Source organism: Budorcas taxicolor, chromosome 1, assembly GCF_023091745.1.
Source record: "Budorcas taxicolor isolate Tak-1 chromosome 1, Takin1.1, whole genome shotgun sequence".
NCBI classification, from domain to species: Eukaryota; Metazoa; Chordata; class Mammalia; order Artiodactyla; family Bovidae; genus Budorcas; species Budorcas taxicolor.
The window spans coordinates 146,814,622-146,837,023 of record NC_068910.1 but is presented as its reverse complement, the minus strand read 5'-3'; the positions used below and the strand labels follow the sequence as shown (position 1 = coordinate 146,837,023).

General features: G+C 36.9%; 1 protein-coding gene across 4 annotated transcripts in view; it reads left to right on the top strand.

Moving 5' to 3' along the window:
• Positions 1-22,402, top strand: part of VPS8 (VPS8 subunit of CORVET complex) — a 302,450-nt gene that overhangs the window by 15,632 nt on the left and 264,416 nt on the right. For 2 of the 4 annotated variants that reach the window (XM_052647322.1, XM_052647320.1), the window contains exons 4-9: positions 814-944; positions 5,985-6,078; positions 8,439-8,471; positions 9,420-9,474; positions 19,839-19,963; positions 20,713-20,799. In XM_052647322.1, the coding sequence (XP_052503282.1) occupies positions 814-944; positions 5,985-6,078; positions 8,439-8,471; positions 9,420-9,474; positions 19,839-19,963; positions 20,713-20,799 (525 nt within the window). Of the gene's footprint in view, positions 1-647; positions 717-813; positions 945-5,984; positions 6,079-8,438; positions 8,472-9,419; positions 9,475-19,838; positions 19,964-20,712; positions 20,800-22,402 lie in introns of those variants that run through there. The other 2 variants (XM_052647323.1, XM_052647321.1) reach the window with 2 other exon arrangements.

Below are 22,402 nucleotides of genomic sequence, written 5' to 3'. Positions count from 1 at the left end.
CAGTAGCCTTTTCCTGGTTCTTATTAGTCTCCGTGCCCCAGTCTTCCCCTCTACTCTCATTCATCTTCATTCTACCCCATTTATCTTCTTAAACATGATTCTCATCATGTGTTGATTTCTTAGAGATCTTGCCTTCCAGCTGCCTGCGGTATGCAGTACATTAATTTATTAAGTAAATGAGTACTGATTGTGTGTCCGGCATTGTACTAGGCACTAGGAATGCAGTGGTGAATGTGGGACCTCCTGTCACCTAGCTAAATGAAATATAAAGCTTTTTACAATGTGGGTCCCAGCTTATGTTTCTAGGAGCATCTCCAACTCCTCCTTGTATACTCTGCTCATCTTAGACTACTTCCTTTTTCATCGGCACAATCCATATTATGAAATCACTGTGTTTGCACATGCTGTTGCCAACCCAGAATGCCTTTCTTCTGTTTGTCATGTTTATTAAGGCATACTATTTATAGTCAGGTGGTATTTATTTTCTTCAGTCAGCCATTGGCTGTTAGTTACCTAGTAAAGCACCTAGACAAGTTTGAATATGAAGAAATATTTGGCAACTAAAAGTATAATCTGCATAACTGCTCCTACTTTCAGCTACAAGAAATAATTTTTTGGAGTGAAAAAAGTAGGGAGAGATATCTAGAGTTGAAATGTAATTCTGTACTGTGCTTCTCTGGTCAATAGCAATGCACAGAAAAGGGGTGGAAAACAGAGTAAGCATATGTTTATTTGGAGAAACCCATTAATGCCTGTTTGACTTATAGAGTATTTGGACTTTTGAATTTATGTATCCATGTTCTTCTAATTTAGACTGATGATGAAGATGAATCTTTTGTTCTTGAAGATCCTACATTGTTAAACATTGATACTATTGATTCTCACTCTTATGATACTTCATCTGTGGCAAGCTCAGATAGTGGTGACAGGACCAACTTAAAAAAGTAAGTATTCTCTTTTTTCTTCCTTAAAGTTGAAGTATAGTTGATATACAGAGTTGTGTTGATTTCTGCTGTATAGCAGGAGTGACTAAGTTATACATATACATACATTTTTTCATATTCTTTTCCATTATCCCAGGATATTTCCAGTATCCCAGGAGAGTGAATGCCCTGTGCTATACCGTAGGACCTTGTTGTTTATCCATTCTTTATGTAATTCTACTAACCGCAAACTCCCAGTCCATCCCTCCCCAACCCTTCCACCCACTTGGCAATCGCAAATCTGTTGTCTTGTCTGTGAGTCTCTTTCTGTTTCACAGATAGATTCATTTGTGCCATATTTTAGATGCCACGTAAAGGTGATATCATATTGGTATTTGTCTTTCTTTTTCTGACTTAATTCACCTGATGTGATAATCTCTGATTGCATCCATGTTACTGCAAATGGTGTTATTTAATTCTTTTTTTTTTTAATGGCTGAGTAGTCTTCCAATGTATGTAGGTACCACATCTTTATCCATTCATCTGTCATTGGACATTTAGATTGTTTCCATGTCTTGGGTCTTGTGAGTAGTGCTGCTGTGAACATAAGGGTGCATGTGTCTTTTTGAATTATAGCTTTGTCTGGCTGTATGCCCCAAAATGGGATTGCTGGATCATATGGTAATTCTATTTTTAGTTTTCTGAGGAACCTTCATACTGTTTTCAACACTTGTAGACTGTTTAATGATGGCCATTCTGACTGGTGTGAGGTGTTATCTCATTGTGGTTTTGGTTTACATTTCTCTAATAGTTAGTGATGTTGGGCATCTTTTCATGTGTTTGTTGGCTGTCTATATGTCTTTGGAGAAATGTCTGTTTAGGTTTTCTGTCCATTTTTCGATTGGTTTTTCTTGTTGTTCTTGAGTTGTATAAGCTGTTTATATATTTTGGAAATTAAACCCTTGTTGGGTGTATCGTTTGCCAATATTTTCTCCCATTCTGTAGGTTGTCTTTTCATTTTGGTTAAGGTTTCCTTTGCTGTACAAAAAGCTTGTACATTTGATTATGTCCCATTTGTTTATTTTTGTTTTTATTTCTTTTGCCTTGGGAGACTGACCAAAGAAAACATTGGTACTATTTATGCCATAGACTGTTCTGCCTATGTTGTCTTCTAGGAGTTTCATGGTGTCGTGGCTTATGTTTAAGTCTTTAAGCCATTTTGAGTTTATTTTTGTGCATGATGAAAAGGTGTGTTCTATCTTCATTGCTTTATATACATCTGTTCAACTTTTCCAGCACCACTAAGCTCAAGAGGCTTTTTTTCCCCCATTTTATATTCTTGCCTTCTTTGTTGAAGATTAACTGACTGTAGATATATGGGTTTATTTCTGGCTCTCTGGTAAGTATTTGTTTACATCACACTTGTATATAATATGGTCTGCTGAAGCCCTGCATGGAAAGTAGTGGAAATGAAGTGCTTGTTAGACCTTGAAGATTTTGGTACTGCTGAGAGGAGAGCATAAGAAGGTGGGTACCATGCCAGTGTTCTGCAGCTCCAGGCTGTGTGCTCAGTCACTCAGCTGTGTCCAGCCCTTTGCATGGACTGTAGCCCACCAGGCTTCTCTGTCCATGGAATTTTCAGGGAAGAACACTAGAGTGCCATGCCATTTCCTCTTCCAGGGATCTTTCCTGACTCAGGGATCATCTCCTGTATTGGCAGGCAGATGCTTTACCACTAACCCCACCTGGGAAGCCCCCAGTAGGAAGCCAAGTATAGCCAGGGAGTCCCAGAAGCAGGAGAGCCTTTAGAGGGCGCACACATCAGACCTGGAGCAGTGTCTGTGGTGGAAATGGGGAGCTGTGTGGGAAAGGTGGTGGGAATCACCTCACCAGCCTTCTGTTCCCTCCACCACCTTCCTCCACCTTCTGTTCCCTCCCTCCTTCCTCCACCACCTTCCTCCCGCTGTCTAAGGACAGCGCCAGCATTTCTTCATTCCCTTGGAGTGGGTTCAGAGGAGAGTTGCAAAGATGATTAAAGATTTGGGAAAAGGACTTCTAACCCTAAATAGCTTCATTTTGGCTGCTTTCACCTTCCACATTCTTGGAGAGCACATGAAAAGGAAGGAGAAGTGGAGGAAGCATAATGTAAATGGTTTATTGAATTCATGTGTAACTTTAATGTTGATAACTTGTCGGTGTATTTTTCTTCAACTTTTTAAATTTTGCCCGTACCAGGGCTGTATTCTTTAGGTTGTCAACTCTTGTGAAATATGGGCCATGGCTGGGTATATTAACTTGTTCATCAGTTTTTTCTACAACTGAACTTTGTTCTGCTTTATTGAGATATAATTGACATACAGTACTGTGTAGATTTAAGGTATACAGTGTAATTCTTTGATATGTGTATATTACGAACATTAGCACAGAAAGGTTACTTAACACCTTTATCACCTCACATAATTATAATTTTTTTCTGGAGTAAGAAAATCGAAGATATACTTTCTTAGTAACTTTGAAGTATATAACAGTGTTAATGGTAGTCACTACACTGTACATTAGATCTCTAGAACTTATTCATCTAAAAACTGTAAGTTTATACCCTTTGACTAGCATCTCTGTATTTCCCCCAGCCCTTGGATATCACTATTCTAGTCTCTGTTTCTATGAGTTGCTTTTTAAAAAGTAGTGATTTTGTTTCTTTTGGGTGTACAACCGAGAAGTGGGATTGCTGGATCACATGGTAGTTCTATTTTTAATTTTTTGAGGGACCTCCATGCTATTTTCCATCGTGGCTGCACCATTTACATCCGTACCAACAGTGTCCAGGGACACTGTTGCATCCCCACCAACTCTTTTCTTTTGTTGTTTTGATAATAGCTATACTAATGGGTATGAGGTGATATCTCATTGTGGTTTTCATTTGCATTTCCCTGATAATCAGTGATGTTGAGCACCTTTTCATGGACCTATTGGCCATCTGTATGTCTTCCTTGGAAAAATACCTATTTGTTGTTTTTTTTTGCTCCCGAGTTGTAAGAGTTCTTTTTATATATTGGTTATTATGGGGTTAAGGGTTTGCAGATACTTTTCCCTGTTTGATAGTTGCCTTTTATGTTTTGATTGCTTCTTTAGCTGTGCAGAGGCTTTTTAGTTTGATGTAGTCATATATATATATATATTTATATATATATATATATATAATATGTATATTCACTTTTGTTGCTTGTGCTTTTGGTGTCACACATAACTAAAAAAATCTATGCCAGTACCACTGTCAGGGGGTTTTCTGTTTGCTTTTTCCTAGGAGTTTTGTGGTTTGAGGTCTTATGTTTAAGTCTTGAAGCCATTTAATCTTTGTGAGTGGTATAAGACAGAGATATGGTTTCCTTCTGCATGTGATTACCCGGTTTTCCTAGCACCGTTTGTTGAAGAGAGTATTCTCTCCTTATTGAGTGTTTTTGGCTCCTTTGTCAAATATTGGTTGACCATATATGCAAGTGGTTATTTCTGTGCTCTATTCTGGTTATTGATCTATGTCTTTTTTAATGTTAGTACCATACTGTTTTGGTTACTATAGTTTATAATATAGTTTGAAATCAGAAAGTGTGATGCCTCCAGCTTTGTTCTTTTTTCTTAAGATTACTTTGGCTGATTGAGATCAGTTGTGTTTCTATAAACTAACAATGAAATATATAAAAAATAATAAAAATCACATTTACAGCAGCATCAAAAGCAATGAAGTACTTAGGAAGACGTTTAGGAACAAGGAGGTGAAAGAGTTGTACACTGAAAGGTAAAGTACATTGATAAATTAAAGAAGACAAATGGATGGAAAGCTTTTCCATGTTCATGGATTAATTAAAATGTTCATACTACCCCTACCTATGTATAGATTTAGGTCAGTCCCTATCAGAATCTCAATGACATTTTTTCACAGAAAGGCAATCCTAAGATTTGTATGGAATCACAATAACTTAAATGTTTTTGATGATTTGCTCACTAACCTGCTTAAAAGCTGTGGTGTCATCTTTTTGCCCACATAGTAATGTCCAAACTGCTTTGTATGGTGTCAGTCTGAAGCCTGCTTACTATTTTGACAGAAACGCTGAGCACTCCCACTTCTGCCTCCTGGCCCATGCCTTTTGTGTACTCACACTCCCCACACACACTGTACACCATTACATCTTCACATTTTTGCTTGTGCTTTTTTTTTGTTTGACAGACTCCTAGTTATCCATCAAGGCCAGATCAGATGTCTTCTCTTTTCTATAGCTGTCCCTGATATCCCCTTAAAAAACAAGATTTAAACTCTTTATTTTGTTTCTATCATGCTTCGTTCATTTTTCTTTTCTAAAATTTATCCTTTAATTTGAGTGAGTTACTCATTAGTCCCTCTAGCTAGGATATGAGAGCCTTGAGAGTGGGAACTTTGAGCTTTTTATATTTGTATCCCCAGAACATACTTTTAGTCATGAAAGCCAGGTGTTCAGTGAAAGGGAGTAGGTGTTCCATGTTTGGTAAAAGCTTAAAGAAGTATTTTTTGTACAGTGATGAGTAGGGTAAGTGGAAGGAGCTGTTAGTAGGAGCATCAGAGAATGAGTAATGAGTAGGAAATTTGAGGTGGTTGGTTGGGAGAATGAGAGGGTCGTTACAGACAACAGTAGCGCAAGAATGGTTGCAAAGGTGGAAGGCAGGTAGAGGTGATGTAGACCAGGAAGCAGGGCTTCTCTGTAAGTGACCTTCTGATGAGTAGCACAGCCTTTTGCTGCAGTTATTAAGGTGAGCAAGGAATAGGTTGAATCTGTGAAGAAGAGATGGTGGCTTTATTCATTTTCCTGCTGTGCTTCTCGGAGGTTCAGGGTGAATTTAGTGTAACATTTTAGTGTGAGACTGTTAGACTTTATAAGTCTTCAGAAAACAGAGCTAACAAATTAATACAGTATTGCTTTCTGCTTTTCTTGTTTTTATTTACTTTTTCTTCTTTCAAAGCTTTAAAGACCTTGCCTTTTCAGTTTTTATTTTCTGTTCGTGAACGTTTTCCTTTTTTTTTTTTTCTTAAAGAAAGAAGAAATTACCTGATTCTTTTTCACTCCATGGATCAGTTATGCGACATTCACTTTTGAAGGGAATTTCTGCCCAGATAGTGTCTGCAGCTGTAAGTATTTTGTTCTCTTCCCCCAGCTTTATAACCTGCAATGGCATAATGAAGCAGGAATGAGCACAAAACAAAGCACAGCACTTCTCTTGGCCCGAGGCTTAAGAAAAACAGAATCTGGCTTTCATGGGTTTTGTGTGATTATTTTTGACTCATAAGACATAGCTACACATTTTGACATAGAAATTAGTGCAGCCATGAAATAAAGGTCTGCCCGGAGTCTCGGGTGTGCCTAAATGAAATATGGCAGCAAGCCTAAAAGAAACACTATCTGCCTTTTCTTTAAATTCCTTTTCAGTTTAGTTGCCATCTTGTGTATTTGGTTGAGGTAGAGCGATTTTTTTTTTTTTTTAGTGTTTTCATATGGAGGAATGATTGATCAGAATCTTTTACAACTGAGTGATGTTTTTATAATTCACAAAAGTCTTTTCCTGTACCTTATTTCATATACTCTTACAACTTTGAAAGTAGGGAAAGCCATATCCTATTTTACAAATGAGAAGACAGACTCAGAGGTGATATTAACTTGTCTTACATCATTGGGTTAGGAGATAGCAGAGCAATTACTCAAAATTGGGGGTTTTTGGCTCCAAGTGTAGTGCTGCTTTTGTTGTGAAACGGGGGTGGTATTGGTGAAAGTGGCCAGTGTGTAATGGCTGGAACAGAGTATCTGTGTCTGTTTTGAAAATCGTTTGGAGCACTGGATTAGTGTGAAAATATTTAATAGTCCATTAAGACAATAGATGCTGATTCTGGTATGTTTATCAAATTTTCCTTTGGCCTCGAGGCTTATAGTTTTACATAGTCTTTCGGTTTTGGTTTTCTGAATTCAATATATAGATTCTATAAGTAATAGAAATAATAATGATGTTGATATGAATAGTGACTCATATCCCAGGAACTTTGATATGTTTTTATGTTCTTTTCATGGAGTTTATTAGTCAGTGTTTTGCACAGTCAGTTTGGACAAAGTTTTATTTTTTATGAGGGTAAGAGATTGATACAGAAGTGGATCATGACACCATAGCCACATTGTAATTTTTAGGTTTATCAGTGAAAGCTCTTACTGCAGAACCACCCACCCCCTACCCCCCCCCCCCCCCCCCCCGCCCCCTGCAAACCAGAACAAACAAAAAAAACCCCAAAAACAACAAAAAAGGAAAAAGTGTCCTCTGTGGGCATTTGGTATATCCTGGCCCAACTCATATATCATGAATTCAATTTAAATAGAGAGATAGGCAAGCAATGGAGGAAACCTAGGCAATTGTCCTTCCTCTTTTAGGTGGAGAGTTAACTCATATTTGCTAGAATAGGAACCACCTGTTGAGGATTACATTTCCATGACGTTTTCTGAATTTAATCCTTATGTAGGTGATGAAATTCATTCCTTTCAAAATCAAGATGAACCAGAACAGTCATTTGACCCACCTGTGCAGTTTTAAAAATATTTTGAATAATGGAGACTGAACTAAAACTCAGACATTGAACAATGATTAGATAAATCTGTTATTTAAAAGGGTTTCTCTTTTCTCTTGAAGAGGAGGGAAAAATTCTAATAAATCCCAGAGTGTTTGCATTCTGTTCTTATTTCATTGCCATGGCTGAGCTCCTTTGGTATGTTAAAATGAAAACTGCTTTTCTTGTGACAGTCTTCATACTTTGTTTTTCTAATTTTGGATTACCAGCTCAATTTAAATTGTATGCTTTTCTGTGATGGTTGGTTTATTAACATGTAAAGCTAGTTATATTTTGGGGTATCTCCTCTGAATGGCTGTTTAGTAATGCCTTCAGCCATGTGGATAGTGATGTTATTAGGGCTTCCTAGGGTGTTGACCATCATAGCCTTGTAGTCTATGCCTGGAGAACACTTAGGAGAGATGAAACTTTTGGAGTTGTGAACTTTGTTGTTTAATTTTGGAATCCTCCTCAAGGTAATATGACATGGGATTATATTTAAAATTGACTCAAATTAAAGTGTATTTATCATTTTATGATCACCTAAGATAATGGAGATACCTTAAGATAGTGATTTTGTAAAATGTGTCCATTGCATAAAAATTTCCTAAGAAAAAGCAAATTCCTGGGCACTATCCCAGACCTGCTGACTTGGAATCTAGTTCTAGCAGTGTAGCTAGGGATCTGCATTTTAACAGATATTCCCGGTGACTCTGATGCTCCTTGACTTTTGAGAATCACTATCCTAAGCTGTAACATCAGTGCTAAAATTCTGTAGTTGGGGGCAAAAGTGATGGCTCCACCTCTTGTCTGAATTATATATGTAAAGAGAGGGCCTTTACCATTTTTTTTGGTTTAAAAGTGGAAATATCTTTTCAAATACTTTATTTTTAAATTTTATTTAGGACAAAGTAGATGCTGGCTTGCCTACAGCAATTGTAAGTATACTTTAAATAATCTTTTAAAGGTAAGCTTTCTCTTACCGGGTTTTCTTAGATTTATTCTTCTGATACTCAGTTATTACATACATTTTATGAGAATAAATTCATATGTCATTTACTGCCAGCAATCATTTAAAATTTATTCATGTTGAATATTCTCTTTGTTTCTAGTGTATTGTTACTCTTCAGTTTTGTTTTTTGAGATGCATTTAATGGGATACTGATTAGCCCTTTTCCAGATTTATTAAATGTGGTACTATCCTACCCAGGTACATTTGCTCCTTCTGTGACTTGACCTCCTTTTGGTTATAGGGAGTGGAAACAGTGTTCGGTAAAATGACTTTGTGGTAAATAGTACATTTAACAGCTCTGAGCTCCATTGCCAAGCTTGCCAAATAGTAAATCTGTGGGGGTGATTATAGAGAACTGGGGGATATTGAAAGCACACTAGTGCCCTCTCTTCTATTTTCAACTATTACCAGCTGCCTCCTGTAGCTCTCTTATTAGTCAGTCAATTGGTGAGGGAAGTGGGCTGAGTTTTGAATATTCCTGGCGCCTTTTGGCTGTTGTGAATGAGCTGGGGAAGGTCTTTCCTGTCCTTTTCCCACACCTCATAGGAGGCTCATGGTTGGGTAGCATAAGTGCCTTTACTTTGGACCCTTGAACTTTTTTTATTTTAAATTGCTTTAGAGGAAGTTAAGTGGCATGTTTTTACCTATAATGTTGAACATATGATATTTTAGTATTGTTACCCTTAGAGTAAATTTAGAGAGATGCCAAGAAATAAGATGTTCTGCGTTTTGCCTCCTAGATGAAATTTTCCTTATTTATAATAGTTGGTATGTTATCTGGTGTCTAGAGGAAAGAAGACCAACAAATTTAATTCTGATTATTTCAAGATCCTTGATGTAATGTTTTAAAATATAATCTTCTTTTTGTTCTCAGGCAGTATCCAGTTTGATAGCAGTGGGTACATCTCATGGACTGGCCTTAATATTTGGTAAATTTTCTAGCTGCTTATTTTAAATATAAAGTATTTGAGTTTTTTAAAAGATAATGTCTCTTAGTCACAGTTTTTATAGTAAACTTTATTTTTCTGAAAAATGCCAGAAAAACTTGAAGAGTACCAATGAGCATTTTTATAGTTAAAAATTGCTTGACTCAGCTTCATTTTGTTGCTCATTGCAAGTTTATTTTCTTCTCTGTGAATTTATAAGCTATCATATCATACACCATTTGACTCTCTGCAGACCTAGACAAAAAGAATGTAAAGTTGAGAGTGATAAGGTTTGTCATTTTGTCTGCCTCCGGTTTGTGGTGGTGGTAATTTTTTTATTCTAAATCATGTCTGAGTAGTAAGTGTTTGCAAAGATCTTCAGGGAAAGATTTCCAGGCTTTCTCAGTAATTTTCAGTAACTCTTAACTGATAGTAAGGTTTTTTCATTTACATTGTAAATCCCTCTAAACTGAAAGTTTTTTTAGCCCATAATCACTTTATTTTTGGGGTTGAGATGAGAACTTTTGTTAGTTTTATTTTTATAGTATGTGATAATCCTAAGTATTTTTTTCATTTTTTTTCCTCTGTGAGACTAAATAACCCTGATTTTCATCTTTCTTTGCTTTTGCCCTCAATACTAAGAGCAAAACATTTTGTTCTGTTTAAATACTACTAGAAAATGTTTTCCTGTCATTTTTAGTGTTCTCATGGATTTTAAAGCTTTTGGAACTCTCTCAAATGGAATTCCTGATGACACTGTATTTTAGTAAGGATGCTACAGAATATTGTTTATGGAATACCGGGGAACACCTTAATAGCAGAACCATAATTTGATCTTTGTGGGCCTTGCATCTTTATCATGAGTGAATAACTAGTCATTTTCCCTTGTTTTTGAATAATTTGACTTCCAAGTTTTCCATTATACTAGAAGCCTATTCGTCATGTGATTTTAACATCTAATCTTTTCAAAGGTGATGGATACAAATTATTTTCTGGAGATGAGAAGAATGGAAACAAAAAATACAATTCTCTAGAGAAAACTTTAAATTGATTCTTTAATTGTTTCTCTTATTCCACAATATGTGTTCATTATAAGTTTAGATGAGCAAAAGATTGAAGATACACCAAAATCTGCCATCCAGAAATAATTCCTAACATTTCTATATGACCTTGTAATCTTTTTTCCTGTACATATGTGTATACATATGTGCACCCCCAAATTGGGTCATGTTAATTTGTAACCTGCTTTTTCATTATAATGAACATTTTTCTATGTAATTATTAAAATAATCTGTAATATCTTTTTTCCTGTGTTATTAGCTTTTTTGTTTTAAATTTAAGTATGGTTGATTTACAGTGTTGTGTTAGTTTCTGGTGTACATCAAAGTGATACAGGTCCTGTGTGTGTGTGTGTGTGTGTATATATATATATATATATATATATACACACACACACATGCCCACCCACATACTCACACATATATATTCTTTTTCATATTCTTTTCCATTGTGGTTTATTACAAGATATTGAATATAGTTCCCTGTGATATACAGGATTGTGTTGTTTATCTATTTTATATGTAGTGGTTTGTATCTATTAATTTATCCCTCTCCTTTAGTAACCATAAGTTTGTTTTCTGTGTGTCTGTTTCTGTGTAACATCATTTTTAATGGCTATATGTATCCTGTTAAATGGATTCACCATTTAGTCAGTCATTTTCTACTATAAGACATTTAGGTTGTTTCTAAACAAAAATATAGAGTGATGACCATCTTTGTAACTGCAGTTTTTTGTGCACATGATTACTTCTTTCAGACAAATTCCTAACAGTGGACTTGCTTATGTCAGGGTATGAACACTTTAAACGCTTCTGATGTATATTGCCTAACTGCCTCCTAGAAAGTTTTACCAACTTGCTCTCCTATCAGGTATAAGAATGCTTGTTTTCCTATGAGGGCAGGGTTGGTATTAGATTGATAGAACTTTGGGAAAAAATATTGAAAGGACTTTTAGTCAGTCACCTTATTTACATATGAGGTATTTGAGAACCAGAGAGGTTAAGTGACAGGTGCAAAGCCAAATTCAGAATCCAAGTATACTGAATCCCAAGATTAGTACGTTTCCATCCCTCCAAGTTGTTCACCTGTTCTGAGAGAAATGGAGGCAAATTCCAAGATACAAAAAGGAAAGAATGCAAGAACTAAGATGAACAAGGATAGACTATAATGCATATGTTTATCTATCAGCAGAACATGTTTATTTTTGTTCCCCCTTACCAGTACTCACTCTCAACTCTATCTGCTTTAATATCTCTTCCTTACCCACCAAGGTTCTAAGAATATGTGCCTGCTTATAATCAAACCCATGTAGAATTCACTGCAACAAATTAAAATGAAGTCTTTTAAGATAAAAAGCTAACAGGGGAGAAGAAGAGTACATTGTCTTTCATTGCTGTCTCAATTTCCTTGGGCCTGCTTTCTAATTTTTTATAGACCCAAGCAACTTTCTCGTGGATTTGATGAAACAGTAATCTTTAATTAAAGTCTCATGAAAAAGAAAGTATGCCATAATGAGCATTTTGAGAAAGAATCATAACATTCTAGTTATGGTTTGGATTTTTAATCATGCAGTTAATAAATTTTACTCATTATTTTTGTAGGAATCAGATATCTGGTCAATGAGTTTTAACAAATGGATTAAAATTTGCTTGAAAGTCAGGAACAAATGGCAGAGTAATAATGCTAAGAAGTATCTAGATTTGAGGTCTGGATTAAATCTGATCTTTTAAACATCTTTGTTGATATAGGAAAAAGTGGAGCAGGAAGAACTTAAGTACCATTAGAGTCTCTTTGGAATGAAGGCCTGGGTCATTAGAATAGTAATCATAAGTTTCTTAAGCATGATGTAAAATTCCTATTCTTAAGGAAGTAAAGGTATGTGTTATTTGTTATATATCTTGGTTCTTACCTAATTATAGGATCTCAAAAAATTTGACTCTTATTAGAGATCTATCCCTGTCGTAAGGCCCTTTAGTTTTTCATTTTTTGAGTTGTTAGTACACCTTAGTGGATTATCTTTTTGAAATTGTTTTTATCAAATTTAATGGACTTGGGTTTGCTATGCTAAAATTTGGATATTATGAATTTTTTCTGTTTCTATTTACCAATACCTAAATATAAATGCTAGACATATCATTTAATCACATTTAGTATCATTCTCACAGATAACTAAAGTTTACCACTTATACTCTTGAAATTTTACCTGTCTTTTCTCTGAACTTTTGAACTGATTTCTTGCTTTTCTCTTTCTTTTGATCTTTTCTCCATGGATTCAAAGGAAAAGGTATAGTAATTTTGATTTGCATGAGTGACTCTATTTCTTTTGACCTTTTTATTGTTGAAGGAGAATGTTATCAATTACAGTTGACACTCTCTTTTGAAATGCTTATTGAAAAGAACCAGCTAATTGAAATTGGTTAGAGCATTGTTAAAAATTACAAATATATGCATACCTTCAATATTTTATTTTAAATGAAAATAAATATTCATTTCCCCCCTAATCTTTTGATACAGTCCAAAACTGTTTGAGTTTTTTTCTGCCAGTTGGAGGTCTGCAGCATCCTTTTCTGGCACAAGCTGCATCAATGATGGGTCATGCAAAATTTATACTTTTAATTAAATAAAAGAGGTAAAAGCTTGGGTACCTGTGAATCACCCGAGGTGTGCAAAATTTTAGATTTTCGTAGAACTTTTCAGTTTTCTGCAGTTATCTTGTCCATACCTTACTTCATGACAGTTATTTAGAGCAACTCATCTTTACCACGTTTTTCTAAAACATCCATTTAGCTGTCATAGAAACAGCAGCTTGCTCTTTTCCACTCTGTTTCCTCAGTTGACATAATGTTTAATTAACATTTTTTTAAGTGCAGTAGTATTTATAATGGCATGAACCAGATTTGGAAATGAACACAGTTGACTTTTCCTAAGCATCTGCATTTTAGAGAATAGCCAGTTATCTGTGGGGAGTCAGTGTATCCTGGGCTTTAGTCAGTAAGATTAAAGAGGGAATCAGTTCAGTTCAGTCGCTCAGTCGTGTCCGACTCTTTGCGACCCCATGAATCACAGCGCGCCAGGCCTCCCTGTCCATCACCAACTCCCGGAGTTCACTCAGACTCATGTCCATCGAGTCCGTGATGCCATCCAGCCGTCTCATTCTCTGTCGTCCCCTTCTCCTGCCCCCAGTCCCTCTCAGCATCAGGGTCTTTTCCAATGAGTCGACTCTTCAAATGAGGTGGCCAAAGTACTAGAGTTTCAGCTTCAGCATCAGTCCTTCCAATGAACACCCAGGACTGATCTCCTTTAGGATGGATTGGTTGGATCTCCTTGCAGTCCAAGGGACTCTCAAGAGTCTTCTCCAACACCACAGTTCAAAAGCATCAATTCTTCGGTGCTCTGCTTTCTTTATAGTCTGACTCTAACATCCATACATGACCACAGGAAAAACCATAGCCTTGACTAGACGGACCTTTGTTGGCAAAGTAATGTTTCTGCTTTTGAATATGCTATCTAGGTTGGTCATAATTTTTCTTCCAAGGAGTAAGCGTCTTTTAATTTCATGGCTGCAGTCACCATCTGCAGTGATTTGGAGCCCAGAAAAATAAAGTCTGACACTGTTTCCACTATTTCCCCATCCATTTCCCATGAAGTGATGGGACCGGATGCCATGATCTTCGTTTTCTGACTGTTGAGCTTTAAGCCAACTTTTTCGCTCTCTTTCACTTTCATCAAGAGGCTTTTTAGTTCCTCTTCACTTTCTGCCATAAGGGTGGTGTCATCTGCATATCTGAGGTGATTGATATTTCTCCCGGCAATCTTGATTCCAGCTTGTGTTTCTTCCAGTCCAGCATTTCTCATGATGTACTCTGCATACAAGTTAAATAAGCAGGGTGACAATATACAGCCTTGACGTACTCCTTTTCCTATTTGGAACCAGTCTGTTGTTCCATGTCCAGTTCTAACTGTTGCTTCCTGACCTGCATATAGATTTCTCAAGAGGCAGGTCAGGTGGTCTGGTATTCCCATCTCTTTCAGAATTTTCCACAGTTTGTGATCCACACAGTCAAAGGCTTTGGCATAGTCAATAAAGCAGAAATAGATGTTTTTCTGGAACTCTCTTGCTTTTTCCATCATCCAGCGGATTTTGCCAATTTGATCTCTGGTTCCTCTGCCTTTTCTAAAACCAGCTTGAACATCAGGGAGTTCATGGTTCACGTATTGCTGAAGCCTGACTTGGAGAATTTTGAGTATTACTTTACTAGCTTGTGAGATGAGTGCAATTGTGCAGTAGTTTGAGCATTCTTTGGCATTGCCTTTCTTTGGGATTGGAATGGAAACTGACCTTTTCCAGTCCTGTGGCCACTGCTGAATTTTCCAAATTTGCTGGCATATTGAGTGCAGCACTTTCACAGCATCATCTTTCAGGATTTGAAATAGCTCAACTGGAATTCCATTACCTCCACTAGCTTTGTTCGTAGTGATGTTTTCTAAGGCCCGCTTGACTTCACATTCCAAGATGTCTGGCTCTAGATGAGTGATAACATCATTGTGATTATCTGGGTCGTAAAGATCTTTTTTGTACAGTTCTTCTGTGTTTTCTTGCCACCTCTTCTTAATATCTTCTGCTTCTGTTAGGTCCATACCATTTCTGTCCTTTATTGAACCCATCTTTGCATGAAATATTCCCTTGGTGTCTCTAATTTTCTTGAAGAGATCTCTAATCTTTCCCATTCTGTTCTTTTCCTCTATTTCTTTGCATTGATCGCTGAAGAAGGCTTTCTTATCTCTCCTTGCCATTCTTTGGAACTCTGCATTCAGATGCTTATATCTTTCCTTTTCTCCTTTGCTTTTCACCTCTCTTCTTTTCATAGCTATTTGTAAGGCCTTCCCAGACAGCCATTTTGCTTTGTTGCATTTCTTTTCCATGGGGATGGTCTTGATCCCTGTCTCCTGTACAATGTCACGAACCTCATTCCATAGTTCATCTGGCACTCTGTCTATGAGATCTAGGCCCTTAAATCTATTTCTCGCTTCCACTGTATAATCATAAGGGATTTGATTTAGGTCATATCTGAATGGTCTAGCGGTTTTCCCTACTTTCTTCAATTTAAGTCTGAATTTGGTAATAAGGAGTTCATGATCTGAGCCACAGTCAGCTCCTGGTCTTGTTTTTGTTGACTGTATGGAGCTTCTCTATCTTTGGCTGCAAAGAATATAATCAATCTAATTTCGGTGTTCAATCTAATTTAGGTGGCCCCATGGGCATGGCTTAGTTTCATTGAGTTAGACAAGGCTGTGGTCCTAGTGTGATTAGATTGACTAGTTTTCTGTGAGTATGGTTTCAGTGTGTCTGCCCTCTGATGCCCTCTTGCAACACCTACCATCTTACTTGGGTTTCTCTTACCTTGGGTGTGGGGTGTCTCTTCACGGCTGCTCCAGCAAAGCGCAGCTGCTGCACCTTACCTTGGACAAGGGGTATCTCCTTACTGCTGCCCTTCCTGACCTTCAACGTGGGATAGCTCCTCTAGGCCCTCCTATGCCCGTGCAGGCACAGCTCCTCGGGCATGGGGTTGCTCCTCCCGACTGCCGTCCCTGACCTTGGACGCGGGGTAGCTCCTCTGGGCTGCCACCCCTGGCCTCAGACATGGGGTAGCTCCTCCCGGCCGCCGCCCCTGACCTTGGATGCGAGGTGTCTCTTCTTGGCCATTCCTGTGCCGTGGCAGCCTGGCACACTCAGCCGCTGCCCCTGACCTCGGAAGTGGGGTAACTCCTCTTGGCCGCCGCCCTTTGGGCATGGGGTCCTCCCGGCTTCTGCCCCTGCTCTCGGATGTGGGTTAGCTCCTCTTGGCCGTGCTTAGTGGGAATGGAGAGCTTTAATTGTGTGTGTGTTAGAGGAGGTCAGATAAAGTGCTTCTGCTGTTTTATGATCATTGATGAAAAATGTTTCCTAATCTCCCTTTTCTTCTTCTTCTTTGGTCTTAGAGAATATTTTAATTTGCCAAAGGAGTAATATTGAAGAATGGTGAATACTGGCGATAAAAGTAGAGCTGTACACATATAATTTGATTTTGATTCTAGGATCTAGGTATTTCCTTCTTTGATAGTCTTTAGGGTGTAGTTAAATTAGGGGTGAAGAAATAGAGCATTAGGTTAATTTTGGTATGTGGAAAGAGCAGAAATTCTTGAAGTATGTTCAAATTTAGATTTTATGGCTATTGTAGACTTTATATATTATTTATGGCTTTTCTTTGTTACTTAGTCCATTACTCATAAGCCTGGAATATGCTGAGATGGACCCTAAGTAAAGTGTATTTTGAAAGATATACTAATAAAGAAATAGATGTAATTCATTGCACTGTCAATTTAGATGTGCTTTTTGTGGTATCTGGGCTTTGAGTTCTCTTAATTGATAAGCTACGTATTATTAAAATAATTCTTTGCATGTGTATCATTGGATAGTTTCATATTTTTCATAGGCATTTACAAAATTTAAGCCCTGTACCAACTCTGGGAAGCTTATGGGAAAAATGATAGTCTCATTGCATTCCCCCCTGCCCCCCCAAATCAGGAGCCCCCTTGGAGGAGGAGAACATGGAAAGCTCTGATTTTCACCTTTCTTACTTCTGTTCGGGTCCTTTTCTTCCTTCTGTGTAAATATAGAAATTGTTTGAGAGAGGTTTTATGTTTGTCTTCACCAAGTGCCTTTCCTCAGAATAGTCTAGAAAAATCTGGACTACAGAATGTTCTAGTAGAAGAAACCTCTTCAATAAGACCCTGCTTTCTTCTTTCCGCAGAAATTCTATCTTTTCTGGTTTTAGTTTAAATTGTATAGGTTTATTAATATGGTATCATAAATACAGAATGTATAATGACACCAGTAAGAATTGATCAGTATCTTTGTGGAGTTAAACTATATTACATTTTATACACTGTGCATTACCTCACAGCCATGCTACCTTATAAAGGGTCATTATAAAGATAATGAATACATTGTAAAAGTCAAGGGGAAAACATTGACAGCTTTCATTAACAGAGTCCTGTGGGATATAAATTTAGTACGTATTTTAGGAGTGACCACTGTTGATAATTTGGTCCCTGTCTTAGCTAGTTTTTAGTACACAGTCAGAAAAAAAGTCATGTCTGTGTTTTTAATGTAGAGGTTAGTTGTGTCTTTTTCGTTCCCTCTTTACTTCCTTTTTCTTAATTGTACCCTTATTCTCTAATTTGTCATACTCCTTAAATTCTCCTACGCTTACTTTCCCTGAGTTATCAGTTCAGTTCAGTCTCTCAGTCATGTCCTCTTTGTGACCCCACGGACTGCAGCACGCCAGGCCTCCCTGTCCATCACCAACTCCCGGAGTTTACTCAAACTCATGTCCATTGTGTTGGTGATCCCTGAGTTATAAGAGTACTTAAATAGTCAAATTTAAAGTGAGGACTTTGTTAAAGCAGTAGTAGGTGTCTTTAAGTACTAGTCAATCCGAACTGTTTAGTTTGGATATCAAAGGAGAGACTTCCAACACTACTCTTGCCTCGAGGGCAGACAACCAGGCTAAATGGACTTTTTGAGGCTGGTGCAGAATTTCTGTCTTTGTCCTCTTAGTTTTTCAGTCTATTGGTTGGACTACTCAGATGACCCACAGTGGTAGTATGTGTACAACACTGTTACCCAATCTATGAGTCTTGACAATTTGCAGAACAGGGTGTAAGGATCATCTACTAACTGTATAACGTAGCCCTGAGATCATGAAAAACACCATTAGGCATGCAGTTCAGTTGAACAAAGTAAAATGTGATGTCATATTTAAAGTCAGGAAAAAGGCAATTTTAATAGTTTGGATTAAACTGAAAAAGGGAGGAAAATGTATGTAAGGATGGAAGGAAATAAGGAAAAAATCTGTTCTTGTGATAATTTTAGATGTGAATAAACATAGGACCTTTAAAGTACATCAGACCTTGTATATTATGAATTTTATTCCATTTCAAATGTTCATCTTGGAAGGCTACGATCTAAAGTGACATCATAAAACATCAAATATTTTCTGTGTGCTGGATACAGCCACTAATTGTGTCAGAACTGAGACAATTAATTCTGACTTTAATTGTGTCAGAACTCCTGGGGAGGTGGGGATTGCTATTTGAGCCTGCTTGTGAACATAGAACAATATTCTTACAGTATTCACTTTGGATGGGCCAAAGGGCTTACCTAGTAGTATTCCCTGCATTTGGGAATGAATGTCTTTAGGCTCTTCCTGATGATAACTGGGTTTACCTTTTGGGAGGAAGATTTGCAAATATGGCATCTATTAAGATGATTGTCAGGTGCCTTCTGTGTGCAAGGCACTGCCCTAGGCATTCTGGGGATGTTAATTCTCTTCATGATCTCAGCCCTTAGATAGGTCATAGTCTAGGAGTGGGGGTAAGATGTATTTACCTCCCAAACGTAGCACATAGATAGTGAAGGGAAGCACAAACAATTGCTGGGGGAGTTAAGAGAACTCCTGATTGTGCAAGTATGGTGTTTCCCCCCGCCCAACTAAAAAAAACAAACAGTTAAAGTTCGTAGACATGCTTTATGTTTAAAATTTTTATCTTATTGTTTTCAAGTGGGTACAATAATGAGCTCTATATAATATAAAATAAGCGCTGCCTAGGAGAAGCCCTAGAGGAATTTCTTCTAGTTATTAGATAATAAAGTTTAGTAATATCCAAATGCTTCCTAGAGAAATCAAAGGTGATTATGGCAGAATCCTTGCCCTTAAGTAACTTTATTTAGTAGCGATTTGAATTATTTGCTTTTAACATATCAGCTGTTGATGCTTGAAAAGAATTTCCTTAAGTTATTTAAACATACCCTATGATTTTATTTATACTGTTCATTTGACTGGTAAATCTTTTCTTCAGGGATAATATAAATGTAAATTTTAGCTAAACTGTAAATAAATTTTGATTTTTGAAGTTTTAAAGCTACTGTAAAAGGTGGTATTTCATGTACCTTGCATTCTAAAAATGGCAAAAAATACAATTCTAGAATGAAAGTTAGTTGGTTTTTCCAAGAGATAGTTTTCTTAGTATTTTTTTAAACATTAGTAAGTTTTGTATTATGCTTCCTTGTAATTGTTTTTTTCTGCATTCTTAGTGTCTAATTCAATGCCCATTGTCTAGTAGATGCTCAATAAATATATTTTCAGATGAACGTAATTTCATTTGATTCTTACTACCTCAAAGTGTTTGAAAACAAGCTTATGCTATGTACATACTTAGTCACCCCTTTATTTCTTTCACTTGATTTTATCAATTGCTTTCTTTAGATCAGAATCAAGCTTTGCGACTCTGCTTGGGTAGCACTAGTGTTGGAGGTCAGTATGGAGCTATCTCTGCCCTCAGTATCAACAACGACTGCTCAAGACTTCTCTGTGGCTTTGCTAAGGGACAGGTAAATAGGAACTTTATTTTACCTATAAGACAGTGTAAAATGAATTAAACCTGTTAACTCTACATCAGTATCTTGAAGACAAAAACATGTTATAAAGTGATATGTCTGTCTGTAGAGCTAACCTGAATTTGCTTGGTCTGACTTTTGTCCAAATTTTTAAATTAAGTTACTGACTGAGCCAGAGTCTATGATTTTTAATATCTCAATTCATGTGTCCCTATATGTAAATAGCTTTTATAAACCAACCAGGCTGTTATACAAAATGTACTTTCTTTTTGTAGTGAGGATGATTGTTGTTGATTTTTAAGTACAGTATATTCTGCTTTGTGACTGTGTCCCTGAACACAAATTTGGTATTTGTTTTTACTTCTGAAACCGGGCAATAAGTTTTGTTTCTTCTCTTCTTCTGACTTACATGTCACTAATTCGTTTGGCAGTAAGCCCTTTTTATAATTTTTACCAGTGCTAAAGAGATTGACTCATTAAAGAAATCTCTCTTACCTTTCAGTAAAAGAATAAGATTTAAAATCTGAAGGGAAAAGTAGACTGGGTAGGATGAGGGGAGGATGAAGATGAAATAAGGGCCCCATGCTTTCGTGGATCTGCAAGCTTCAGTTATGTTTTAACTTTATAGTTCTTTGTCTGCAATGTTTATAGGCCAGAAATAGATTATTTCAGCCAAAAGCCAAGATATTTAAGTCCAAAAAAGAGCAATAAATTTGTTTTTAAAGCATTTAGTTGTCTTATAGATCACTATGTGGGATTTGGCCAGTGGAAAGCTTCTAAGATCAATAACAGATGCTCATCCTCCGGGAACAGCAATATTACATATTAAGGTACAGTTCTTATTTTCTTTTTCTAATAATCTTTCTTATTATGCCCTTGTATCCATTTTAAAGTAGATTTCTTTATAAACAGAATCCTTGGAAGTGAGCTGTCTTTTATGTGACTGGCCCAACAAGATGTTTTCCCACGCACAATCCAGAGCTAGGCTATCATGGTAACATTCAGCTATTAAGTCGTACTGACGTCTAGTAGACACAGCAGGAAAGAGAGTAAATTGAAGTGATCCTAGATGAAAGATTGGCAGCAAACACAGGCAGTACGCTGCTGAAAACTCACATGCAAATTCTAAAAGGTCTTTTTACTTTTTGCTTAGTCCACCAGGATTTTACTGCTGAAGTGGTGTGCCCTGTCACACTTTGTTGGAAATTACTTGAAGGTTCAAGGCACCGGTTGTGAAAGAACCAAGGTTTGCATTATGTTTAGAGACGAATTTCTTGGTTTATTTTCTTTCAGGCCTTCAAAGGAAAAGCATCAAGGTTCGAATCTTGACTTTCTCCTTACATGCCTGAAAAAAATAAACCACCTTAGGTAACATTTAATTTATAAATACAATGTGAACCTTGGTTCTCGTATGCTGTCAAGTCCATGTTCAGAAGTATAAAACGTACAGGATTATAACGGGAAGTCTAAAATCAGATCTGGATTTTAATCATGTACACATTTGGTTAGTTAGCTGTGCAGACCTCTCTTATCCATACATATGCTTTTTAAAGTCTGGGAGCATCTGGAGTTTATGTGTCTGCATCTCAGTTACATAAAAAGTCTTGTGACAAAGCAGCATTGAAGCATTTAGTAACAATGAAAACAACCAAGACAAGTAGAGAGAATTTCTCCCCTTTCTGAACATCATGGCAGTTTCTCTTGACCTGTTTTCATATGGCATGAGCCAACTTCTAATATGTTATTGTTTGTGTTATGCCTTATCTCCTTTAATAGATTAAGGTCTTTGAAACCAGGATCTGTTTCTCTTTTATTTCTGTGTGTTACATGTAGTAGTTGCTCAGTAAATGTTTGTTTGATGGTTTATGAAAATCCAATCCATTTGCAGAAAAAAGCAAAATCTTTGGGAGAAACAATAAGAAACAGAAGCGGTAAAGACAGAAAAAGGCAGAAGAAATAAAAGCAGAAGAATGTAGCTGACATTGAAAGCACACTTGTGTTGCTTGGGAATGCCACAAGTATAGACACTTCTCAGTAATTCTGAGGCCTGCTATTGACAAAGGCTACTTATGCTGTCAACCTCTTATTCATTATTCTCCAGACTTAACTCTACACATCCCATCAATAATAATTTGGGCTTTAATTCATACACACACACACACACACACACGTGTGTGTGTGTGTGTATATATATATATATAAAATATTTATTTAAAATTAAATGTACTGCTGTACTAAATCTAAGTATATCATAAAACACATACACAGGAAGTAGAAAATAAATAAAAATTATGAATGCTATTATTTTCTCTACACTCCACTTTTGCAACTGCTCAGCTAGGCCTTTGAGAACCACGGTGTAGGACTTCTGTACTTTGCCTGTGTGTGGTTGAAGAAGATGCATTTCATAGTAGCCTCCTGTACCTCAGCCAT